General features: G+C 43.7%; 1 protein-coding gene across 6 annotated transcripts in view; it reads right to left on the reverse strand.

Annotated features, from left to right (window-relative positions):
- Positions 1-27,412, reverse strand: part of TCF20 (transcription factor 20) — a 131,007-nt gene that overhangs the window by 42,152 nt on the left and 61,443 nt on the right. For 5 of the 6 annotated variants that reach the window (XM_077178638.1, XM_077178641.1, XM_077178639.1 and 2 more), the window contains one exon: positions 151-5,772. In XM_077178638.1, coding sequence (XP_077034753.1) covers positions 151-5,736 — 5,586 coding nt within the window. In that variant the 5' untranslated portion in view covers positions 5,737-5,772. Of the gene's footprint in view, positions 1-150; positions 5,773-24,367; positions 24,629-27,412 lie in introns of those variants that run through there. The other variant, XM_077178640.1, reaches the window with a different exon arrangement.

Here is a 27,412-nt window from a genome sequence, read left to right on the forward strand (position 1 = left end):
AGGCCATCAAAAGGACATCATTAGAGATTTTTTAAAGATTAAAAATGGCTGTTTAAGACATGAGAGAAAAACAAGGAAAAACAGTATTCCAAAGGGTATATACTTGCTAATGAAAGAAAATAATTGTGTATAGCAAGGTCAGGTACTCACCATCTCTCTTGCAATCTCCACAGCTTCCTGCAGCCCATAGAGCCTGCCACAGACCAGGTAGATCCCATTGGCCCAGAGAATACAACCCTCATGGACCCAAAATTCATTGCTGTCAAGAGGTAGTTCAGGAATTTGTAACTCCAGCTCAGTGCCACCTTCTGAAGTGGGCATAGACGGTTTTGAGTCCAAAGGAGTCTTTTCACCACCACTGCCACCATCAGTGGATGCTTTTTTACAAGAAGCTCCCCTTGAAAGTGACCGAGAGGCTCCGCTACAGTCCTCAGAGCGGTGCCGCCTCTTAAAGCGGGGATGAGCAGCCAGGCTTCTTTGTTCCTTCTGTTGTTGTTGTTCCTCCTCCTCTTCAGTATCTGTCTTGGAACCATTAGAAGCACTTTTGTGCCGTACCTTGACCTTGCTCTGCATTTCTGTGGCCCTCTTTGGAGGTGGATTCTTGGGCAAGGTAGCTGCGTAATCCTGGGGGTAGAAAGGACCAAAGAGGTCACCCATGTTACGATAGCTGGCCCATTTGCCACACAGGCAGCAAACCAGATGCCCCAAGACAGAAGACTCCGTTACTACAGGGCCTTGCAGCATGAAAGTTGAGGTGGGCAGCACTTTGCTCTCTGCATTGCTGGGAGGGGGTGTTGAAGACCTCTGTCCTTTCCGACCCCTCACCAATTTGTTCTGCTCCTCTTCCTCCGCGTTTATGATTGTGCACACAGCGCCTAATTCACACTTGTTTACCACGTGAATATAAGGGAAAAAGGACTTATTCTTGGAGTCGGTTTTATCTACAGACTGGGTAGCGTATTTAAGCTTGATCTCTGGTTCTTGAGGCTCCACGATTGGAGCAGCCCGTCTAGGCTTCCGTTTCCGTGGCTGTGCTGCAGGTTTTCGTCTCTCCCTCCTTTGCCTCTTGGGCTTTGGCTCACCAGCACCCACCCCTTCTGCAGGCTGTGATGGTGCTGGCGGGGGAGGCGGGGGCGCAGGCAGCTGCTGCTGTTGCTGCTGCTTCTTCTGCTTGTTCACACTCCCAATTGGCCTCCCTTTTTTCTTTCCAGAGGGGAAATATCCCTTTGGAGGGAAACCATCTGGCTTGGGTGAAATGTTTGTCACATCTCCATCTTTTTCTTCAGACTTTGGGTTTGGTTCTGAAATGAACGCACTGGAAGGGGAAATTGTTTTTGAGTCAGAAAAGGTCAGATTTCCAGCTCCACTTACAGATCCATCAGACCTTCCCTGACCACCTGACTTCTGAGAAGGTGGTGGTGCTGCACTGGATCCTGCTCCCTCTTTGCCAATACTGGCAGTTTCAGGGACCTCTTTTTTGTTTTTATCATCCTCACTGCTTTGCCACTCTTCTGAAGATCTCGGAACAGTTTTCTCACCACTTGTATCCTGGCTTGCTGGCCCCACTTGATCTGGTATCTCTCCTTTTCTCTTCTCAGCCTCTGGTCCATGTCCAGCCACATTTCCTCCTTCAGGCCCACTCTTGAGGGACAGGATGTCATCAAGAGTGACAGTATCTGGACCAGTTTCAGCACTATTGGTAGAAACACTTCTCCTAATATTGGGAGATGTAATTTTCTGAACAATAGCTTCCAGTTTTAATCCGCGCCCCTTTCTTGGGGGCAATATTTTGGTCTTTGCCGGGCTTGTGAGGGAAACAGCAGGACAATTCCTATTATCAGGACTTGGCAGGTCCTTGAAGGAATCTCCCTTTGCAACTGACTTGCCAGCATCTTGGCTTTGAGATGAATGGGCATAGGAGTTGTATGTTTTATCAGCTCCTTCTTTTGCTGAAGTCATCAGTCGCCCTTTATCATCACTGCCACTGTTCTTCATATCATGTGGCTGCCTTTTGGTAGGGATCGGAGAGATGAAGGAACGGACCCTCCTCCTCATAATTAACGGGTTTTGTGGAGACTGGTCCTCCTGGCCAGGGAGCCTAAGCATAGCATTACTAGGCTTGGGCAAATCTGCAGATTCCTCTCGTCGATGCCCATCGCTTTCTTGAGGGCAAAATCTTTTTTGGTTGGCTGCTCCAAGAGGGCCGCTGCTTTTGGCAGGAGAAGTTTGCCGAGAGAGGTCCCAACCAGATTCATGATGCTGCAACTTCTGGCTGCCATGTTTCAGTTCGGTGCATTTGCTCTGAGTGCTGTCACTCCCCATGACACAGCGCCCAGCTTCCTGGCTTCCAGTATCATGGTAAGAGCTACCTTGAAGGTACATCATTCCATCCTTGTCATTTTTTAAGGGACTCCTTACTCTTTCCAGAAACTGCTGTTGTCTTGGGCTCTTCCTTGCTCCTTCCTGCCTGTGCTGAGCTGCAGCAATCACACCCTGAGCAGCGCTGCTTGCCCAATCTTTGTATTCTTCTTGCTGTTGCTGGTATATCTGTCTCTTGTAATGATACTGGGAATTCAAACTCTGGTTGGGGTCACCAAAAGCATGAGGCCTAGCATTCGTGTGATATGCTGAAGCCAGAGATGGGCCTTCCGAATTCTGAGGGTAGACAGAATGCAAGGAACCCCTGCTAACTCTTTCAGATAGTGTCATGTGTGGGTTCATGTGATGCAGATCTGTCCCTGGGCCTCTGCTTCTGCCTGGTGACATTTTCAGCTTATCAGCAAGATCCTGATATTGAGAGGGTGATTTACCCCTTCCAGTTCTGCCAGGTCCTCGTCTCATCTGTGTCGATCTGTTGTCCTGCTGGGGCATGTAGTCTGGAGCAGCATCGGAGACTGCAGCTCCAGGGCTGGCATTGCCTCGGAAAGATTCATGTTTGATGCCAGCAGGATGACAATGGTCTCCTGTTTTTTTATTGTTGAGACTAGCTGAGCTCTTTGACTGTTCAAAATCTTCTTCCTTTATTTGCCCACTGTGAGCTTTCATCTTTGTTTCCATGGATACTAAACCACCAGGGAGTATTACTGACTGGCTCAAGCCAGGGGCAAGACGTTCACTCCTTCCGCTTCTGGCCTCAGGACCCATGTGCCCTATGGGGTGAGGGCCAGGATCTCTTACAAGTTGCCTTAATGGGGATATGTCACAGATCACTGATCTCCTCTCTGAGAGTGCTCCTGCCTCATGGGCAGCAGACTGAGACTCCACATCGAACTTTCTAGCAATAGGGTAATCAGCTAAATTTATCTGCTTCATGTCTGGAGCTGCACTGCTAGACTTCCTATCCCAGGGACCCCAGTGAGGGCCCTCTAGGAGGGACCCCATGCTTTTGTTTAAGAGGCCTCTATTGGTCAATTCATTGGTTTGACTAATTAAAACATTGGGCCTCATGGCTCCCTCCAAACTCCCAGCCATCCCAGAATGCTCCTGCGCGTTCCTAGAATACCTTCTGTCTGGATGATGGTGGTACCCCTGTAAAACCTCTTGGAGGAGACTAGGAAACTTCTCATTACGGCCTTTGCGCTCACTATGCCCTGGAAAATCCCCCTTTTCTTGACCAGATGGATACTGTGGAAAGCCACCCATACTTCTCTGTATACCAGGTGCTATATTATCCTTGTAGCTGTATCTTAAACTGCCAGGAGACTTGGAAGATTCTGTTCTTGCAGGAAAATTCGGCCCAACAACTGCATGACCAGGCTGGCTGTTCCCCTCCCCATTATGGTTAGTGTTATCACCACTTTTGCTCCCTTTACCTCCTCCTTGAGTCTCTTGCTGTGTCCCTGCATGCCCAGCTTCTTTTGCTCCACTAGTGCTAGCTGGTGCCTGAGGGGCTGTGGAAGCATCATCTTGTGCAGGTTTATCTTGTCCACCTGACTTTTCTACTCTTCCTGCCATGGCTTCCCGGGAGACAATCACCCCAACTGCCTTTTCATTCACTTTTGGGGCATTTTCCACAGCCACCACAGCTTCCTTCCCATCAGGGGAGGCCACATCCTCCCTAGCTGCAGGACTGCTGCTGAGTTTTGATGGCTCATTCTGAGAACCTTGTGCTGGTGAGGAGTTGGGTCTCTCTAAATTACCCCCTTTGTAAGTGGTGTCTGAGCTGGTACTCTGGCCACTCAGCTGTCTCACCCTTTCCCCATGATCCTCTGAACTACTGGAACAGCCACCATCCAGGGACTCTGCCATAGGTGACTTGAGTTGCTCCTCTGCCTGGGAGGAGCCTTCTGAGTTGGTGCAACTGTCAGCCTTCTTGGAAGAGGATGATCTTTTGGAACTTTTTTTCTGAGGTGCCAAAGCATCTGAGAGCAACATGTGCTGGACTGTGTTGGGCAGATTGGCAACTTGAGAACTTAGAGCACTCAGGCTGCTCAGTCCTGGATCTGTGAGCCTTTTTTCCTGCAGTCCTTCCAGTCCAAACCCCTTGAATCCACTCGCATGAGCATTGGGGCTTGGCATCATAGATGGTGTAGGACTAAGCTGAGGCATCATCTGCAGGATTCGGTTTCGAGAACCCATGGACATGTTGCCTTGCCCACACTGGAGATTTTCTCCGCCTGGCATGAGTGGAGAAGGGGTAGAGCTGCAGCTTGGAGACTGAACCACAGATGCAGCAGGAGATGGATTAGAGATTGGACTGAAGTTTTGGTGGAACTGCATCGGTGACCTTACAGGAACTTCAGTCTGGCTGTACTGTCCCACTTGACTTTGAAGAGAGAGTTTGGTGGCAGCATTTGAATACTGCATTACGTGTTGAGGTGGGTGCTGTTGCTGCTGCCCCTGCTGCCCACTTTGGGGCAGCTTAGACTGCTCAAAGCTTTTCATCGGTTGAGTTTGAAAGCTGTAGTTTGACTGGGTGCCATAGGCCTGTGCATTGGAACCCACAGCATGGCCTTCGTACTGCGACCCAGAATTCACGTTGTAGCTTCCGTCATAATTCTGTCCTGACTGGCCAAAACGCTGTGGGGAAGGGAAAGAGGAGGAGGAGGATGACGAAGGTGGCTGATAGTGTTGGCTGAACTGACCCACTCGTAACTGGTAGCCTGAAGCAGAGGAAGGCAGGGTGGATGGACGCTGCATTGGCTGCAAGTGTGAGGTGCTAGAAGCAGACTGGCTGGAAGCCTGGGGTAAAGGCTGATGAGATTGATAGATCTGCTGTCTCAGCTGCTGCACCTGCTGCTGCTGGCTAGAAGCCTGCTGCTGATACTGGGCACTCCCTGGAGAAAAAGGACCAGTATAATCCTGTTGATAGTGGGATACACCCCCAAGGGTCGAGTGCTGTGTTTGGAACTGGCCCACATGTCCCTCACTCCCATACTGACTCCCAAAGCTACTCCCTTGAGGGGGCCCATAGCTCTGTACTGGTCCAGAAGGCCTGCGCTGAGGCGGCTGCTGCCCTCCTGATACCACTGGATCTTTGTTGGCAGCCATATAGTAAAACTCTCCTGCTTCTTTTCTGAAACCTTGGTAGCTCTGATGGCCAGAGCTCTCACCAGGCATTGCTGTAGAGGCTCCTGTTGCTCCACGACGTCCACTGCCAGCACCTCCTCCAAAGCTCTGGAACATCTGGGCCTGCTGGCGGGGGCTGAACTCTTCCAGTCGGGATGAAGTGTGCACTTCCTGCGGGTAGCTCTGCTGGTTTCCGTGATAACTACTTTGCTCCCGAAAGGACTGCATGCTGTTCAGCAGCAGAGCAGTAGCTCGAAAGCCCTCCTAAATATGGAGAGAAAAAGAGAGGGAAAAAAAAAAAGGTATGTTTCTCAGTCACACCAGTACCCCACTCAATTTCCCTGCTTCAACAGCAATTAAAATTTAGTATTTCTCTTCTACTTCCTAGTACATCAATGTTTAACTCTCTCGTCTTGCAATCTGCCAATCTTCTAGATAATGCAGGCCAATAGCCTACTACCAGCTGGAGTGCATTTCCAGCATTAATATTTCCCCATCATCATTTACTCACTGGCTGTGTTTTTGTGCCCCTGAAGAGAGAAACTTCCAACAACATTCGCAAAGCAAATGAGAGCAAGCCTCACCATCCAACTATTCCCTATGGCTAATACTGGGAGTAATCCAAGTATTTTGCTACCATGCTTAAAGAGGCGACAAGAACCCTGCAATGCTTTCAAACCATCCTTGGATTTACTACAGGAATGATATCCAAGGTCCATGTTTCACATGAGGAAGATCTCTATAAGCAAACACTCAAGATACAATTGACCAAAGCTCAAACCAAGACAACCCAATGAAAGGATCCATGTGAGTGTGTGAAAGAACTGGCACCAGCATACTCAATGCTCAGTTCCTGAGTAATTCCAATGACACCCCTAGGTGAAAACCAACACAACACAACACACCGCATTTCCCCCCCCAGCCATCTGCTTTGCTTTACAGGATGGAAAGTTGATACAAGTTCATTCTATTTAAGCAAAACAGTCTACAACTTAATTCCTCAGGACTTCTATATTACCTTGAATGAAACATAACTGAAAACACTTGTCAGTCAGAATATATATTTTGGAATACTGTGTATGAGCATCTACACTTACATAAGCAACTCATAAGTAAACAAACACCAGGAAGGCTCTCCTCTGTATTTCAACATGTTATTCAGTATGTGGAATTATGACTCACCCTCAAGGACTGGACCACAACTGCAGAATTGTCTGGGGACCCTGGCTAGTCCCTCTATAAAAGCCTGACACATTACTAGATGCATTAAGAAACGTATGGAAATGAACAAGTATGTGCATGTACACTGCCTTTAAACACCAAAGCCAAACAAACAAAGAAAAAAAACAGAACCAATCAAACAAAACAACACCCCCGAACTAACAGATGACATAAGCACTTCATGTCTGAAACACCTTGTGGTTTTCTCTTCCTGAAAAAAAATATGGATAAAGCCACCTGGACAGACTCCTTCCTTTAAAAGAATGTTAAGACAATGCTCACACTTTTCCAGGAAACAGAACCCCAACTCCTCAGATTGGAGACTTCCTGGGAAAATTGCCTGCATTATGTTTTCATATTTAGCCATGTTTTGTTTGCCACGTTCAGCTGAACCCATTTAGAATTAATTTCTAGCTTTGCACTTAAGTTTTGTTCAAGTAGATTACCAAACTCACAAAAAAACCCCAAAACAGGCACACAAATGAGATGCGGGCAAGATTTGGCATCCAGCTCTTTTCCCATCTGCCTACCAAGGTTATTTTTTTATCTAACATGTATGTTATCTACAGAAGACTCTATCCCTGGAGTCTTTCATCTTCTGCTATCTGTGTGTGTAGGCTAAAGAACACACAGGCACAAAAGCACCCCACAGCACTGCATGTCTCTGCAGCCCCTTTCCTCTAACTCAAAGGCCTCTTTGCGTCACAGCCTTGGTTCATGCAGATTGATGCACATAACAATATTACTAGAATCAAAAGGGAACTGTCAAATTGTTAATACCTCAAATTCTGTCTCTCTTCTTCTAGGGAGTCAAGTTTACTGCTGTTTTAATCTTATATTTTAAGTGTCATAAGAGAGATCTGCTGTTCTGCTGAACTTCCACTTTTTTAGCATTTTAAAGACTACATATATCACATGAATAACACTTCTATGAATGCCACAGTGTGCCAATCTGTCCAGTTCAGGCTTATTATAGATAAGCTCCTCCTTTTTCTGAATGTTTTTGATGTTTTATTAGTTTGAAGCTCCAGCACTATCGGGGTAGGACTAAAATTGGGATAATTAAGGCAAGCTTCTTTCTTTTTTTGTGTGACTTGCTGTTAAGGCAAAAAAATGAGGGGGAAAATAAACATACATAGAAGTTATCAAGCTAAAGGTAAGAGAACATCTACTGCAACTGGCAGATGTTAAAAGCAGCTTCTCTAGATAAGCAGCGTGGGGCTTTGCAATCAGCAACATTCACGTGCCATGGAGGCTGCGTGCACACCCTGGCTACCACGTGCTTGGCATCCATCGTCTTTTCATGAAAGCAACATTGCCATCCTCTCACAGGCTCAGTCTCCCACAGAATCTCACACTCAGTTTTTAAACATGGCTTTAGCAAAGCTTACTCTGCATAGTCTGGACAAGATCTCAGGAAGCCTCTTCTGCATTACATCATACAAAAACTAATCGCTGAATGATGTTCGTTCTCTGTAACTCTACCCACAGGCTTGAAAACTGCTACGTTTTCAAGCTAATGTATGTTAACAATGCTGGCAAACAGTCTTAAGACCTGTTCACTATCAAAAAAAGAGTAATTCTAATTATATAATGAATAGAAACAGCACAAGATGCTGGAAAATGCCATTAAGAACAGAGATACAGTAAAGGTCAACCAAGGCACAAATTCTTATCCTCCATAATCTCATGCAATCATGTAACATTTATTTAGTCCAGAAGTTATATATGCTAACTCAAAACAGGGAGAACATATTTTTATCCTTCAATTTATTTTTTTTTTCAATCTTGGAATTTACCCTGACAAACAAATAAGAAGTTTTCACCAGGACAATACTTGCTTTGAGTATCTCACAAGGAGCCTAACTTGAGTAACATATCCAGCAGAATAGCTGCCAAAAAAAAAGGCATTTCATTAATAACAGGACTAAAAAAAGACAGAACGTGATCCAACCCATTACATCACTGATAACTTAAGACATATAGCACATTTCCTGTCATTAATGTGCTATAAATACAGAACTATTAGAATTACTACTGCAATAGCCTTTCTTAATAGTAACAGCCCTGTAAAGTGCTTATATCTAAGTGCTACACTCTGAGCAAAACCACTGAGAATAATCCCCTGGACAGGTCTTGTTAATAAAATACATTCAGATAGATAAGGCCTTCAAAGTCTACCCCCACCCACATGTAAAAAAAGTATTTGTTTTATTATTTTTTTACTGGAAGCCTTTAAAGAAAACATTTTCAGCTGGTACATACTCCTCCTCATGCATGATCTCAAGAGGACAATGCAGCACCTGCCAACTAGAGACTACAACACAATCATATAAAACTCCGTAATGCCAGTACACATCCATAGTGCCATCCCCAGCAGAAGGGACCAAGTCCTGCCTCCAAACAAGTGTTTTGTTAACAGCACAAATTACACACATTTACAGTACTTTCCAACACACACAAGATGCAACATCTTCGTTTATTCAAAGGGAAGGTAAGAGTCTGGCACAGTTTTCACTACTCCAGTGTCACACCTACACTCTTGCTACACGTGCATGCAGCTCCCTCAGTAAAGCTGCATGACTTTAAAGTATTTATAGCCTGTAGCTGTAGAGCCATCTAAGCACATCCATCTAGACACTGCAGACTACACTCACTAAGCTAAGCAGTTTCACTTTGCCCCAACACATTCATTTCTCCCCCAGTAGCCCACTAATCAAAATTTGCCTTCAACCTGGCAGGAAACAAAGGAAACATATTACAAGCTTGTGAAGCTGATAAAAAACAGCCTCACTTACAGAATCACTGCACAGAAGTCATGAATAGGAAGAAGCAATAGGTCCTCTTACCCAAATCTCAGATTTATTTGTGAAACGTGTGAAGTTATTTCAAGCACTGTATCAATTGACCTTCTTCATGTGAACTTATTTTTAAGCATAATGCAGATTTTCTCTCCTGTTTAATCATTTGAAACAGCCTCACAGAAATTTGTTAATATAGGAGTTCCTCAAAATATGAAGCTACTGCATCGTGACCTCGCTGTATGCAAGATTATCCAATGTTAGTCAACAGCATCTAAGCATCTTTCAATGGTTCCTGTATGTGCATCAGAGTGCCCCTGACCAGTGCTGATTAAGAGAACTCATGAGTTCTCCCACATCAAGATTACTCTGTGAGATGATCTTCTGCAATGTACCATGCTAGGCTTTCCTTCACAGCCACATAAATCTTTACAACTCTTTCTGCCCTGAATATCAGAGACTGGACAAATAACAGGACAGCTGCCCAATCTCCCCATGTAACACTGATGCCAACATAGTAATGCATCACTACAGACAGCTCATAACAAGCGAACTAAAAACCAAAATACTGTGTGGACACGCCTAATTCTTGACTATAAGCCTATAAAGGAGCAAATGAAACCACCACCAGCTCATTCAGTAGGACATAAGTGAGGTCTTTCCGCTTCGTTAAATTTTCTTTAGATTTGGGTTGACTACCGCGATCCATCTGTGCAGAGAAGTCTCAGGCAGCAGTCAAATGCAATATATCTTTAGTGCTCTGTCAAAAGCCTCTCACTTCCTAGCGTGCTTATCAGGGAAGAAAATGCATTTACAGGCAGGTGATGAACAGTAAGACAGTATTTTCCACAGGCCAAAATGTACACTAAGAAGTTGGGAGGGTTACAGAGTGTCCACAGTTCTGATTAAAATAGACTCACTTGCTAAATGCTGTGCAAGTGACAGAGATGTACTTGTACAGAGAAGTTTGCAGCCATTTCTTGCCACAACTCATACAAAATGCAAAAAATCACTATTTTTGTCCCTCCTCATTCTATCTTCTTAAACTAGCAGAGAGCACACATAACCAAAACAATCTCAAAAGCCAGAACCTGAGTATGAGCAATTCAGGAATAATGCCCGTGTTCCAAATTCAGCCAGAAACAGAGGAAAAAAGGATTTCCATGTACTGAGTACACTTCTATTGTCAAGGCCAAGTTGCTAACCCTCATTTCTGCAGGTACAGAGTTATTACCTGCACACCTGATCAATGGCTGGGAATAGACTGATCTCGTTTCAGTTTTGGAGGAACACTGCTGCTTTTAAGAAAAGGCAAATCAGCCACCCATGCCATGAGAAGATGAATTTAAAGATCAAACCTGACACTACATTTAACAAAGTAACAGATATAACTTATTTCTTCTACATTTGATGCCTTTTTAAAAGAAAAAGGAGAACAATTAAAACTTGTTTTCAACATTATGGGTGCTATAGAAGTAAACCAAGACAGTCAGCCCTTCAAAGAGTCACCAGTTTGTCCAAGCAGTAACATTCACTGCTCACTTCTTTCAGAAAGTCATGTTTCTGATATTATTCACCACCACACTTCGAGAAAAAACTACAGTCAGATCTGGCTCTCACCAAGCCATCATCATATATTCTGTCAAACAAACCTTACTACACCACTCAAAGCTGAAACAGGATACAGTCACTTACCACAGAGAGCGCCAGACCCTATGGAAGTAGCTAAACTGAAGTATCTTGTCAAGTAGATAAAAATTAAATTAAACCGAGAATACTGCATTAATAGAAACCAGATTTTGTCATTCTAAAAAATCACAGCATGTCTTAGAAACCATATGTAGTGGTTACACATGCTTAAGTACCTATTAATAACACATATTAGCAACATGTATTGCAAATCAGTGGTAATACTGGTCTTGACCAAAAAAAAAAACCAAAACACAAAAAACCAGAAAAAAATCCCAACAACCAAAAAAAATACACAAAATAGCAAAACTTAGTTTTTGTCCTTCCTAGTGAAAACTTATCAAAAAATTCCTCAAATGAGCTACATCTTGGCCAAGTGGATTGTAACTAGCTTCCATCATCTCACAGACACACTATGCCTTCTTTACCAAAATGTCTGTACAGCTTTTCAGAAAGTCATTATGTATTGAGCTTAAATCCAAACAATTAAGGAAATGGTTCTCACAGAATGGGTGAGGAACAGATGAGCGTGGCAGAAGGAGCACAGTGAGCTCTGTCAGTTGAGAGAGGGGAATGCTCTGGAGATTATTGTGCTAGATAAAATCTACATTCACATCTTTTTCCATGTATTTCCTTAAGTGACCACACAAAAAGCCCAACCACGGTAAGTCTGAGTCAGTGTACCTTCCTACCTCACAGGGGAGATGTGAGCAGACATATTCAGAGCATTCAACTGCTATAATAAAAGGCATAATGTAAACAAACTACAACAAAAAATAATCAAATTTCACATGTAGCTATTACTTGGCTGCTGCTTTCTTCCCTCACATCCAAAATATTTTTGTAAAAAAACGTTTCTGTAGCACCAAGAAATACACAGACTTTTTTGCATCTGCAAGTTTTCCTTACTCATCAAGTCAAAAAAACTAAAATACCATCTCCAGTTTAGCTTTGCACTTTTAGTGAAGTGTACTGTTAACTTCATATTCCTAAACATGAAGAAAGAAGAAATTTGACAAGAACTTCTGTTGTAAGCCAGTATTTAAGTTGTAGTACTATGAAAAAATGTATTGCTAGAAATATAACAAATGATCAAAGTTCAGCAGAATTTTGGCTGATGGTATGTATCTGATTTTATTATTATGCCATTGGTTCTCAGTCTCAATCAACAGCACAGATGCACTTAAATAGCTTTCAAAAATCTATCAACCTCTTGTTGAAAGTTATCCATCCAAATTTTTAACAGACACTGCTATTTTAATAAGAATCTATGCAAATCAGTCAGATTCCATTTTATGTCAAAGATTAAAACAACAATTTTGGATCCACATATAGGGTCAGTCTTCTCTAGCCCAGCTGAAGAGGTCTGGCCTTCTCTAGGATGTTAACACAGCCATTCACAAGCAAGTCAGATCGGGGAACTGATCCGGTCAAGAAAATTCTGTGAGGGAGAAAAGCCATTTCTGACCTGACAGATCCCTTCACTGTATCATTACACAAACATCTGCACCAGCAAAACAGACACAGCAGGAACTGTTTTAAGTGGCATGGCCACTGAAGGGCACTTGAAATCAGGAGCTCATTTAAAAGTATTTAAAAGGCTCTTGCTCTTTACACAATAGTTGAACTACCTTTCCTAACCAAAATGAAAATAATACTGAACCCTCAGCTCTTTTTTTTTTCCTCCAAGCTGCAGATCAGCTGATTGCACATCCTAATCCATTTGATCAGTCCTCCAAAAATGTGGGCAATTCATCACTTCATTACATACCTCTTATTGCAAATTGACCTGTGTCCATACCCCCTATGTCTTCAAGCAGCCAAACATCATATCTGCTCTGGCAGTACAGCAAAATCTGAACATCCACTTCAACAACCACTTCTGATCTGCTCCTCCTCAGACATGCAAGACAGGAAGCTCAGCAGAGGCATCACAGCTCTCAGTAAACCTTCTCCTTTCAGTTACAAAACAATGAAAGGGAGATGCCAATTATTAATTGCAAGAGGGAAACAGTAAAGTGCAAGCAGTGTTGTCAGGTTCTAGCTGCCCAAGCCCCCATTTTCTGTGCAGAACTTTATCCAATATCTAAAATGCTCAGAACTATACAGTGAAGAAAATGAAAGCCCACCATCCTAACACATTATTTTTAATCAACTTCTATCATTTTTCATACTAAGCTCTATCCCCAGCCTTGATGACAAGTTGCTAAGATAAATACTTTATAAGGGTCATATTAAATAGTACCTGTAATATGTCTGTCTTTTCTATTCAACATAGTCTATACAATTAAATATATATTTTTTTTACAATGTCTGGTGCAATGAGCCTGTAACTAAGACTCCTGGGAACTCCTCAAGGCAAATGAAGTAAATTGACATAAAATCTGTATCAGTTATGTGCAAGTATTATTACAATGGAGGCTCTGCACTGTACACAAGAATTATATCCATTGATTAGGATAAAACCATTGCTGAACATAATACTACCTATTTACATTCTAGGCAGTAACATTAAAATCAGGTAGAAATAGAACCTTGATCTACCTAAACTAACAAATTAAAGAATTACTGCTCAACTGAAGAAAAGCTGTACTCAAATTTACACCTTCCAATCATCTTATAGAGTTTTGTTCCTTTAAGGTAAGACAAAAAATTTCGCTTTAACACTTTCAATTTTCACTAGCCAAGGTTATCATTCTTCCTATTAATTCAGCACTTCATACCTCTATATCAATGCAGATTTAAGAGGAATTTGAATGTGGAAGGTCTGCAAATACTACTGCTATGGCACACTTTAAAAGAAAATACAGTCAAGGCCATATCAAGTTTACTGATAAAAAAATTGGAGAGAAACCTTATTTTTCTCAAACATAAGAACTGTTTGAACTTGTCTCAAAAAAAAAAATTCAAAGCATTTGTAAGATTTTCACACTAGAGGAACAAGAACTTTCTCTTTGCCTAACATTTCTCCTTGTCTCCTACAACCTGTGTCCTCTAAATTCTTTGCTCATTTCTCCACACTTCAGATTCCACAGCATCTGCCTCATGTGGAAGCCACAAACTGAAGCAGACACATTCTTACAGTAAGCTTTGTCTTCTGAGACTAACAGGGAGTGACTAAGACTACAGCCACACTCACATGGAGACAGAAGAAACAGTTTAGATTAATACAAAATAACTCTATACATTTAAATAATTCAACAAAGAGACTACTTTAGAGGTAGGACTATTTTAAGGAGGTCCTCCCCCTTCCTACCCATCCCCACCCCTGCAGGCATTCTTTGAAATTTTCAGATTGGACCAGTTTCTTGAACCACCTCATTATGCATCCCTGCTGTAGCTCCACTGGTATAACCAACAGACAGATGAGAAGAGAGAGAGAAGGCAGCACAAAGCAATGTCATAGCAAACAGCTCACAACTCATGAGGTTTATACTTAGCCTTGGCCTAAAGCACTTAAATTGGTTCGCTCTCACCAGCTCCCCACTGAGTCAAAACCTTTCAGAAGCAACCTTTCTATGTCAATTTTATGCATATAAAGTGATTAAACTTCTAACACACCTCAGTTAGAAGTCTGAAAAATCTAGGTTTTAAACTCAAGCCACTGTAACCAACAAAATCTACACTTCCAAATTTTGTTGCCACAGCCAAAGGCAGGGAATGTCAACAGCAGTCAGACCACACCACAGGCACAAAATTAACTCTAATGAGCATAAGCAGTTCACAGAAATTAACAACCTACAGTTAGAGATCGTCTCACAACTGGGTTTCAAAGCCTTCTCCTTCCTCAGAGGATTTCTGTATCACCACAGTGCTAGTGTCAGGAATGTTTGAAGCTGGAAAGTCAATGGACAAAGCTTCCACTGCATGTATTCCATGTCACATCCTAAAGGATATACTCTTGAGGAAGTCAGCAGTTGAAAAGAAAGAGGAGGGACGAATCCAAAACCAGAGCAGAAAAAAAGCCTCTGTAAATACTGATCAGTGGAGGATAACAAAGATACTGCACTCAGAGCATAATTTTTGGAAATGCTAGAGTTAACATTTGAAAGTAGGACAGAGGGAGTTTAGATGGTCCACTACTCTCAGAACCAGTCCCATCATTCTCTTAAACTTAAGTTCTCACACTCCTGCAGTCATTCATCTTGCACACCAGGAAGGAGGGAAAAAACAAAACCAGAAGACTCCACAGTTTGTGTGTCCACCTCTCTCCTCATGTGAGGAGGCTAAATAAAGAGGAACAAGTAACATAAACCATACAGGAAGGATAACATATAACCATTTCATGATGCTAATGTAGTCCTAGTGTTCTATTACAAAAAAAAAGGAGGACTAGATCTCTTTTTACCCCTGCTCTAAAACATCCCAACTTTCTATGAAAAAATGAAGTTTGCTACCTTGTTTCAACTAGAAAGATGGCAACTAAATGACTTTCACCTTGAGAATTGTTCCTGATTTAATTCTTCAAGTCCTGTTAACCAACTGACCAAAAGGACCTTACTCAGCTTAATCCAGACAGGCAATGCACATAGAGCCAAAATTCCATGAGTAAACACAGACCAACAAAGACTTTATAAACACTACAGTTCTATGGATAAGCAAAGATGTTTATTTCCTAAATCCTCCTCCCTTCCACTTTCAGGAACTCCCTAATGCTGTTCCTCATTGAGCTAAGAGATGTGCTTTTGCTGGTGAGTTTGACCCAGGTTTACTGAAGTTTTCTTTTTCTGCCAGCTTTGACAGGGTTTTGACTATGCTGCAGAGTATACATATAATTAACCTCCTCTCCTCCCCTTGCTATATTCAGCAGCTCTATTATATATACACCTCCCTTTGGTTTTCCATAAATTCCACCTTTCAAACATAAAACAAGTTGTATTCCTGCAAGGCAAAAAGACAAGGAAACAAACAAAATGAACACATGACAAGTCAAATTTCTATATCCCAACATCATTGAAATAAAAATGTACTCAACCAAACAATTTGCAAGCAAGAACACAGTTTTGTCTCTGACAACCAGAATACAAAGGACACCTAATATAGAAAAGGTGAAAGACACCAAATGTAGAAAAGAACACAGAGCAAAATGAAAAAGGCCAGAATGCAAGAATCCCTACTCTCCAGAGTAAATATGATATTAGCTGAAGTCAGAACTGTAAAGGTGCAGAATACCACAGTGCAATGGACTCCCAGCTCATCACCAAAACCAGTGCCCTACCATAGCTGGCAAACAGCAGAGTTCTCTTTATGCACTCTCAGAGTAACATGGGATGAGATGTTTCTCCATTAAAATGCAGTGATTTAGATGGAAGGGAGATAAGAACATCAGAGTTCAGTTTTCTCATGCAAAATAAAAAGTGTCACTTAGGAGCAATTCTCAGTTATGCTCCTGCTACTTCCGCTCTCCAACACTACAGAAAAGAATCTGCCACTCACTCAGCAATGCCCTGCAGTACAAAGACAAAGACAATCTGCTACCTCCTTCTGCAACAATTTTGCCCAACCCATTTAATTTACTGCCTGCTAAGTATCCATTATTATTATTATACTCATCAAGACCTATCCAAAAGACCAATTTTATGTAGCAACACACACAAGGTATGTTCAGGATCAATAATATCAGAAAATCAGATGTACACATTTCATAAAATGTTGGATAAGGGAGGGAAGAGAAACCTCCCCCATCTCCACACATGAAGTGAAATAGAGAAAACTTATAGTGGGCAAACCAACTTACACAATATGACAGAACACTGTTGAATTCATTCTTTTTCCCCTGAATGCAAGATGAGAAACAAAAGGGAAAGACATGGTTTATAGCATCATGGAATCCACTGGCTTGTAAAAGACCTTAAAGATTATCAAATCCAACCCCTCTAATAGAACTGACAAAGCCACCACAAAACCAGGTCCTTAAACAGAACACCTACACCTCTTTTTAAATACCTCCAGGGATGGCGACTCCACTACTTTTTTGGAAAGCCTATTCAAATGTTTGACTTCTTCAGGTAAAATATATTTCTTAATATTGAATGTAAACCTCCCCGGCACAACTTGAGGCCAGCTCCTCCTGTCCTATTGCTTGTTACTTGGGAGAAGAGACTGAACTATACCTGGCTACAGCCTCCTTCCTGGTCGTGTAGAGAGTGATAAGTCTCTAGAGAGAAAAGTCTCCATTTCTCCAGGTTAAACAACCCCAGCTCCCCCAGCTGCTCCTCCTAAGATTTGTGCTCCAAACCCTTCACCATCTCCATTGCCTTTCTCTGGATGCACTCCAGCCCCTCAATGTCCTTCTTGTAGTGATGGGCTCAAAGCTGGACACAGGATTTGAGGCGCCTCACAAGTGTACAGGGGCTGGGCACACTATATCTGATAGGAGCCACATTGCCACTGGCCTTTTTGACCACCTGGGCACACACGCTGGCTCATGCTCAGCTGCCGTCAATCCACTGGGCCGCTTTCCAGCCACTCCCCTCCCAGTCTGCCCACTGCACGGTGCTGTTGAGACCCAAGTGCAGGACCTGGCACTTGGCCTTGTTGAACCTCATACCACTGGCCTTGGTCCACCAACCCAGTCTGACCAGATCCTCCTGCAGAGCCTTCCTGTGCTCCAGGAACAACACTCCTGCACAGCTTGATGTCATCTGCAAACTGACTGAGGGTGCACTCAATTCCCTCACCCAGATCACCAATAAAGACATTAAACAGGGTTGCCTCCAGCACAGAGCCCTGGGGAACACAACTCATGACTGGCTGCCAGTGGGATCTCTCCATTCCTCACCACTCTGAGACTGGCCATTCAGCCAGGTTTTCACCCAGCAAACAGGGCACCCCTGCAGGCCACAAGCAGTTTGTCCAGAAGAATGTCGGGGGGGAACACTGTCAAAAGCTTCACTAAGGTCCAGCTAGGCAACATCCACAGCCTTTCCCTCATTCACTAAACATGCCATCTTGTTGCAGGAGATCAGGTTGGTCAAGTAGGACTTGACTTTCCTAAACATGTGCTCACTAGACCTGGTTGAACCATACATGCCACATGTGGCACTTAAGGTCTGTTCCACGACATTCCTCGGCACAGAGGTCAGGCTGACAGACCTGCAGTCCCCTAGATCCTCCTTCCAGCCCTTTCTGTAGATGGCCACCAGGTTTGCAAACTTCTAATCACCTGGGACCTCCCCAGGTAGCTGGGACTGCTAAAGGAAAGCAGCTCAGGGAGCACTTCTGCCAAGTCCATCAGTACCTGTAAGTGGTGTAGCAGGGTCACTGACCATTTTCCCTTGGATTACAGAAGCTTCTTTCTTCTCCTCATCATTGTCTTCCAGCTCTGGGGACTGGATGCCCAGGGAACAACTGGTCTTACATTACTGAGGCAAAAAAGGCATTAAGCACCTCAATCTTTTCCTTCTTCTTTGTCACTTTGTTTCCCTGCACATCCAATAAAGCCCTCCTTCTGTTGCTAATGTATGTCATAGAAACATTTTTATTGTCTTTCATGGTAGCAACCCGACTAAGCTCTAGTTAGGTTTTGGACTTCTAAGTTTCTTTCCGTGTAACCTCACAACATCCCTGTTAACCATCCTGAGTTTAACGCCCCTTGGTTCAAGGGTTGTCTCTTTTTTATTTCCCCAAGTTCCAGCCAAACCTTTCTATTCAGACAGACCAGTCTTCCCTGTTGGCTTATCTTTCAGCACAAGGTGACATCCTGCTCCTGCACTTTTAAGATTTCCTTCTTGAAGAATGCCTAACCTTCCTCTGCCCTTCAGGAATGCCTTCCAAGGGGCTCTATCAACTAGGCTCCTGAACAGGCCAGACTCCCTGCTCTCTGCAAGTCCAATGTGGAAGTTCTGCTGACTCCTCCACTTGCTTCCCCAAGAATTGAAAACTATCCTTGCATGCTCACTCTGCCCAGGATACTCTCTGACCATCACGGCACCCAAGAGTCCTTCTCTGTTCACAAACCACAGGTCCAGCAGGTGCCTTCCCCAGTTTTCCACCTCATCATTTGTGTCAGGGGACACACACTCCAGGAACCTTACACACTGTTTCTGCCCTGATGCTTTGTATTTCCAGCAGAAAACATAATGCTAATCACACATCATTCCCTACATTTATCATATAACCATTTATGGTAATTTTTTAAAAATCACATATAGCATTTCCACTATTCCAGAACATCTACTCATAGAAAAACACTGTTAAACAAATCAAACCCCAGGGAAATTCAAGAGTATCCAGGAATATGAGCAAAGGTAACAGCAAATTGCAGATATTGAATTGAAGGTTGATTAACAACATTTCATTATGGTGTACAAAGGGTTATGCCCATTCTGGCAAGTATGACAGCACATATTTTTCTTTCAGCTAATAAGTTTTAGGTATGCTTTTTCCCAGTCATTAGTGATGCTGTACATGGACACAAGCCATTCAGTTAGCTTTGCTAATATCAAGTCTTTAGATCAGTTAAAAGCTATTAAAAAGACACTTTGCAGCATCTAATTTTACAAGGAAAGTGATATGAACAATATTTCCAATAAACTGTACTAAAGCTTCCAGCATAGCAGCTCCCTATACAATTTTTAGCTAAGTACTGAGCTCTTATCAGAGCTCATCAGAGGGTTCTGTTTAGGATTTGCAATTTACTAGCAATTAGATGACTGAGTTCATACTAGTAAAATACTACAAAATAAGTCATCATATTCCAGCACAGAATACACAATGAATTCCATACACATTTATTGGTATCAACATAGGCATGCTGTGTGCTTGTAATGAAGAGGTAGGGGGAAAGAAAATTTTCCTAGCTTTTTTCTATTTGTTGCATCACAATTGAGACAAGAAATAACAGCCTTCCCAAATGGAGAACAGGTGAAATCTCAAGGGACTCAAGCCAGGGCTCCCCGACAAAGAACCTGGTAACACTTTCCCCCCCCTCCTGCAATACCATCACAGGTTACAAAGACTGTGCTAAAAGAGAAATACAAAAAGCACTGGAAGAAACACAAGCATATTCACTGTCACCAGGCTGAGCTGACAAGAGGATGCTTGCACTTTTGGTTACCACTGCTTAGCTCCACTCTTGAGGAATCACTGGGAAGAGGCAAGAAGAAACAGGAGTCTTACTGCAAGATCACTGCTCTGTTGTAACCAAAACTGGAAGTTTGACTTGTGCTTGTGCTGTTGTTCATGAAGGCAGCAAGAAGTTCAAGAGTTGGTAAAATGCAATTCTACTTTTCATTTGTCTTCAAAGGCAAACAGGCAGCAAAGCACAGAAGACCCAGAGCAGATCTTATCCTCCAACAGGGCCAAACAGAATCCACTGTTGACTACATGTCCATCTTGATTTTTGAGTCTTTGGGTCTTGCTTTTTATTTTTGTCCTTTCCTGTTCTTAAAATGAAAGGAAACCCATGTACATGCATAATGAAGAATGTCACATGCTTTGCCAAGTGACCCCAAACAAATCAATATATATTTTAGTGGTAAGCGGAAAGACTCAGCTGAAGCAATCAAGGAGTGGTGCAGCCAGACACCAGTGTGATACAGAGGCACCAGCAGTGCTGTACATGGCTGCAGACATCTTCAGTTCTCCCAGTTCAGTCAAGACTGAAGTCTACTCAAGAACCATCAGGAACGGGACCCAGGCAATAATAACTGAACCACCTTTTATTTTCCTTTTTTAAGTAAGAAAAGTTTGATAGGAACAGAATTGAACATCAGGATGCCACTACAGGAATAGCCTCTCTCCTGGATGATTTTAGAGAAGTATACACGTCTGCTTACACTATGTTTGTGTTCTCTATCAGTAACACTAAACGCTTTTCTACAATAAAGAAAATTCTACATAGCATGTCAACACTATGAGAAGTGGGTTTAAATACTTAAGACTCCATTTATTTTTGATTTTAGAAGTCCAAAAGCTAAACCACAAATTAAAATGTTACTTTCAAAGAGATTTCACCAAAAGCAGTCAATAATAAACATCTTTTGCTATTAAACTGCAGTTTTAATTTCCTGAATGGGAAGAGTTGGTTGGTCTCAGTCCAGTCTCCACCAACAAATCAGTTAGTTGGCTCTTCAGAAACTGCCATCTGTAATCTTCCCCATTTCAGAGGCCTACCATGGGATTAAGTAACACAAATTCTCACACAGCCAGTTAAGGCACACTCTGAAGTCTGAGAAGTCAGCATTACCAAAAGCATTACTACATCTTTGTAACTTATAAGAACTCAGGTTCCCAAAACATGAGTGTAAAACCTTTCATAAGTATAAAGCATAACTGAACAAGGTATGAAAAAATACATGCTTTAATTAAAAACCTATCCCACCCAAATGGAGATCTTGCACACTCTGTGTCAAAAGGCAAGATATACAGAAGCCAGCTATAAACTCTTAAATACCCTTATCTCAAATTATAGAGAAGCCAAGGAAGCAGCATGAAATTATTCAAGTTTATTACATATTATGCCCTCACTCCAGACAGCAGCATGCCAAGCTGTCCAATAGCAACAGGAAGTGCAACTCTGAGGAAGGGCCCCTTCCAAGAGCAGCATTGTTGCCATCTTGCTGTGCCCAATGGGTGGGTTAGTTAAACGTGACCTACAGAGGGAGAAAAGGGGTTGTGCAATTATTTTCTTTTTAACATTGTCCTAAGAGCCCAAAAAGGTTGTCTTTGCACACATTTCCACAACAGGAAGTGGGAGAGGGGAAAAAACCTCAAAATCCTACACATTTCACTCTCTGTCCTACAAACTTCATATATGTATCAATCACAGAGCCATTAAGAATGTTTTTACTCACATTCTGAGTACCCTTTAAAATGTAGCCAACAGGTTAGTAACAGCCTATTTCTTCAGCTGAAGATTAAGGAAGCTTCTGACAATAAAATGAGGTCTCCTTTACAACTAATACACAAATAAGTTCTCTTCCATTTAAATAACTTTCACTTCTTATTTATGCATTATAGAAACACATTTACTCCTTTAATAAAAGTTCACTTCAGGCTATTTTTACGCGGCATTAGTAACAAAGAAAAGAAATTACAATAAAACCAAAAATTCCTGATCTCCTATCAAAGTCACAACGATGAAGCTGCTCCTACAGCTTCCATATAGGGAACCACACTTAACCTGCCCCAAGCTGCAAAGGTATAGGAAAGTATGTTTCAGCAAAAAGCCATGTTTCATCAATCCCCAAACCTCTGAAAACTGATTTAAAGGTCAAAACCCAAATTGTGTCAAAACACACACAATTCTACTAGAAAGGATGCTAAGAGACTTAAAGCGAAGTAATCTGAAGAGTACCAAACCAGCAAAAAAGTCCAAGAACTTCCCCCTAGACATTTCAACCTAACAATACAAAGCCCAAAAGCTATCCCAAAACTACAAGATTTAAAAGATACAAGAGGAAAGTAGTATTTTTAATATAAAAAGTGTTGTCATACTTTCACTCAAATAGCATAATAACTTGCTTGTTCATTTAACCAGGATACACAATATGCATTTCATGTACCAGCAATTTACAGAAATGAGGAATGACTCTCCTCCTCTCCTTGTAGCATTAACAAAGTTTAGGAGACAGATGACTGAGCAAATAAATCTTTTCCCTTTTCTTAACAGTAATTCTCTCTGCAGTATACTAATGCAGCTGCCTTTTTAAACGCCAGTGGAACCTAATCTTAAGATTAAATAATACAGCTTCAAACAACTCAAAGTGAAGTAACATGGAACCCTATTTAAAGATGCGGATTTAACAAAAAAACAAAAAAAACCCAACCAGAAACATTTCATGCAAATTAAAACTCAAATAACAATACTAAAAACTGTTTATCACATACACTTAACCAAGTGCACTTGGTTAGGCTACATAATCCCCATTAAGCCTCGAAAAACAAGCTTATCTGACAAAAGAAGTCTAGAAAATGTGTAAAAGAAATCAGCTCTTCTTGAATTGAGTTCAGCCAGTGTGCTACAAACCCAACCCAGAAGCTGCTGCATCTCCATCATCCAGTCACTTCATTGTTCTATAAAATCTGAGCAGAGGTGATCCAACTGTTCCATGCACATCTATTGGTCAGGAAGCATGCTAAAAATCATACTCTCCAAAGAACTACCCATGCATGCAGCAACAGATGGCAACAAGCGACACAGACATGAATAGCTTTCAAAATACTAACCTAAACACAGAAAGCTCTGAAACTCAATCCCCTCACAGGTGTACCTCTCCTTTTTCTTTTGTTTTCAAAGGAAGACTTAAAAACCACGAAATGGTACAGAAAACAATGCTGCGTTTTAATCAAACTGCCTGCCCTTTTAATGAAGGAAAAGACAGTATACACAAGAAATAAAGGATTCTGGTGGAGCCAAATCTACCCAGAGACAGTCACTTGTTGATTCACACACACAAACGTGCTCTTATTTTCAGGTTAATAACAGAGCCCCGGTACCATTAGGCAGCTCTGATACATAGGTTAGAACACTTATGTTACATAACTTTCTCTTACTCCTTCCCTCAAGGCAGGAAAAATGACTTCCAACTGCAGCCCTAAACACAACTTCCAGCAAGGTAAGCACCATTAAGAAAAGACAAACTGATCCTCACAGCAGCCCAAACACATTATATCCTGATTATCTCTGCAGATAAGCAACGGCTACGTTGAATCTCCAAAAAGCAGAGAGGCACTACAAACCTCAAGCATTCCCAAAACAGCCTGTCCACCTACTACAATCTGAGCACTGTGCATCCATCTTCTCCAACAGTTTTAATCGTTTATCTCTTCAACCAAAACACCAAATCCCACAAAAACTTCTCAATTCTTGCAAAAAAACGTTCTTCCGGGACAGGAAAACAGGTGGGCACTCCACCAGGTAGCACGAGGGCGTCTTCGAACACACGTAAACAAACATTTTTTTTTCTTTAAAGAAAAAAAATATATAAAAAAGGGGGGCGGGGGAAAGAGAAGGTTAAACTTCCCAGGAGCCCCTTCACAAGCTCCCTCGTACCCAGCGCTCGCCCTCCAACTCACGGATGAGCCCCTCACATCCCCTCCCACACGCCCAAGCGACCTCGGCTTCCCCCGCCAGGAGCTCGCACTCGCTCCCCAGGCCTCCCCCTCACACCGACACAGCCCGGGAGGGCACGGCCTCCCCTTACCTGAGACCCCCCCCCGCCGCCGTGCCCGGCGCCCTCCGCCGCGGCGGGCGGGGCGGGGCGGCTCAGCAGCCGGGGCGGCGGGGCCGGGGGGCGGGCGGGGGCGCGGGGGCGTCCGGTTCCATCCTCCTCCCCTCACTCACACCTCACACACACACAGGAAATAACACGGGGTCACCTGACCCCCGGCAGCCAATGGTGGCGGGCGGCGGTAGAGCCAGCGCGCGCGCCAGCAGGAACGGCGGCGCGAGGCGGCGGGTCCCGGCCGGCCGAGGGAGGGATGGGATGGAGGGGAGGGGGAGCGCGTGCGCGCGCGCCCCCGCGAGCAGGGACGTGCCTTCGCGCGCGCGCGGAGGTGGGGGGGGGCGCGTGAGGGAGCCACCGCCCCTCCCACCACCACGCGCCCGCTTAAAGGAGCCGCGCGCCGCCCCCCCCCCCCCACCGCGTCCCGCGCGCCCGGAGCACGTGGGCGAGGCGCGCCCGGTGCTCGTGCTGCCCCACCCCGCCCCTACGGAGGGGACCGGGGCTCCGCGCCGCCCCCCGCCCCTCGGGGCAGGCACCGGGGCAGCTCGCGTTTCCCTCTCCTCGTAAATCAATACCGCCTCTCTCCACCCCCCCCGCCACCCTCACCCTCCCCCAGGTCATTTTAAGAACGGGCTTTGCTCCGTTTGCCCACTTGTCTCCCCCCGGCCTACTCGTCAGCCCCGACGCGTACAGCGATGGCCGGGCCCGGAGCCCTGGAGCACACCCCGAGGCGGCAGTCGGACCGTACGGCGGGGCTGGGCGGGCCCCGAATCGGAGGTGCCTCAGCGGAGGCGCGGGGATCTCAGGAAACAACATGGAGGCGGCGGTGCTCGGGCTCTCCTGCCCCGCAGCCCGCCCGGCCGCGACCGCCAGCCCAGAGCCTCCCGGGCCATCAGAGGTGGCACTGCCAGCTCTCCGAGTCCCCACCGCCTTTGCATTTGGGAGTCCGGGGTGTCCAGTTGCACTTCTGTGCTGGAGAGATAATGAAGCTTTTTTCAGATCATTCACGAGTTTTTGGGTTTGAGAGCGAGAGGGCGAGGAGGCTGTGGATGGGGTAGCAGTAGAGCCAGGATGCAGTGCCTGTCAAATCATCACCTCCTTCATTTAAGCCCGTATGCCAGCAAAGGAAGCTCTATATGACATTACAGTTTCTTCCATCTGCCACTCAGAACATTTCACGTGAAAACGCAGTAGGGCTGGCAGTCTGCAAAGCTCTTAAGTGCTGGGCAGAGAAAGCTCAAGCGGCATTTAAAACTTGCTTTGCCAGGAACTTTACTGAGCAGATATGACACTTTCAATAACTGCCCTGTTTCCCAAGCTTTGTTTCCCAGATCCTCAGCAAGCCGTATTCCGAGAGTAGGCCTCTGCTCAGAGCTCATCCAAAAGGCGATGAACTGCTGAGGACTGTGTTGTGAGCACAGCCAGTTGACAACTTCACTGATGGCTCCTCCACAGGTGCCTCGCTTTTTTTGAAAAATAAATACAAACCACCACATCTCATACCATGCATTATCTGTCAAAAATAATGTGGAGGCTAGCTGAAATTCCATCTAGATAAGCCTAAAATGATGCCAGTAGTTGGAAGAAAAGCAACCAGAGCAGACAACAATTACATGTGCTCCTACCATTTGTCTTTCAAGTTAACAATTTGTGGGTGTTAGGGACTCCCCAGCTGCTGGTCAGGCAATCGTGCACCTGGAGCATCTAGGAAAGACTTGCCTGCTCCTCTGTTCACTCATCTTGGAACTCGAGAGGCACTGGCTCCTTTCTGAAGCGAGTCTACTGCTGTGATCTATGCCTTGTCTCCTTCAGATGAGAATATTGCGAAGCTCTCCGCATCATCTCCCTGGAAATTGCAGCTGGAGCACGCAGGCGCTGCCTCATTGCAAGCCCTGGCAGTACTGTATGCCCTGCTCTCCTGGGCACTGGCTGCCCATTCACAGGGGGGGTTTCAGGCACGCTGCTTCGCTCACATGACGTGGAGGTCATCGCTTCCTTCGCCTGGACAGAGGCTCCCACAGCACATTCACCGTGATAAACCCGAGGTTGCTCTCGTCAGAAACAGCCTTAATCTTGTTGACTGCCACGGCATGCTAAGAGCTTGGTTAGAGCAGCATTCCCCCTGGGGATCCAGGACTGTGATAAAAGCTGTAATGGGGTGGGGGAACTCGATAAGATTTTTATAATTTGGTTTTCCATTATCTGTTTTCTGATTTTGTAGTGAAGCATCAATTGAGGTCAATCCTTTATGTAGATTTGTAAGGTAGGAGTGCTTAGAGCACTCTAACTAAAGCTAAACTTAAACTTACCTTAACGTAAAACCCTTTGGTATAAATAAAAACATGACAGCATGCCTTATCTAGATAAGCTTGTTATAACAAGGTATTTTTTACCTAATGTCTAAAATGAAGTTGCAGCATAAATAGTAGAAGTTTTGTAAAATGCTCAAAAATGCATATAAAAATACAAGGACAGCCACCATTCCCAAGTCAAATATCTCTCAAAGGACCAAAAATAAGTGAGTTCACAGAGTTCAATATCTAGATGTCTAGTCTGCTGCAGAGCAGCATTTCCCATCTCCCTTATGACTACTTTGTAGGTGTTACAAGGGAAATACAACAGGAGTTGCTTTTTAAAATATTTAAAAGCTTGAAAACTATATGGCTGATTTTGAAGGATGAACTGAAGTTTTAAAAGAGCTCATGCTATAAATGCAGGCAATTGTCACATCATCATCAGCTGTTGCATTACAGTAGGCATCACTGGTAATACACAGGGTCAATTTAAGTGCATAAGGTAAACAAAATTATCAAAACTATATTTGTTAAATATCACGCAAGGAGAGACGCCATATCCTTTGCAGCTTTCCAAGTGATATATCAGGCTTCAACGTACAACCCCACTGAGCTTAATGGATAATTTAATTCTCTCAGAAACTAATTTTTGGCTGTCTGCAGACTCCAGATGAAAAACCACTGTCATTAGTACACCTTGTTCACATTGCCAAGTTCTCCTTTGCCACTG

This window comes from Agelaius phoeniceus, chromosome 5 (assembly GCF_051311805.1).
Source record: "Agelaius phoeniceus isolate bAgePho1 chromosome 5, bAgePho1.hap1, whole genome shotgun sequence".
Classification (NCBI taxonomy): domain Eukaryota; kingdom Metazoa; phylum Chordata; class Aves; order Passeriformes; family Icteridae; genus Agelaius; species Agelaius phoeniceus.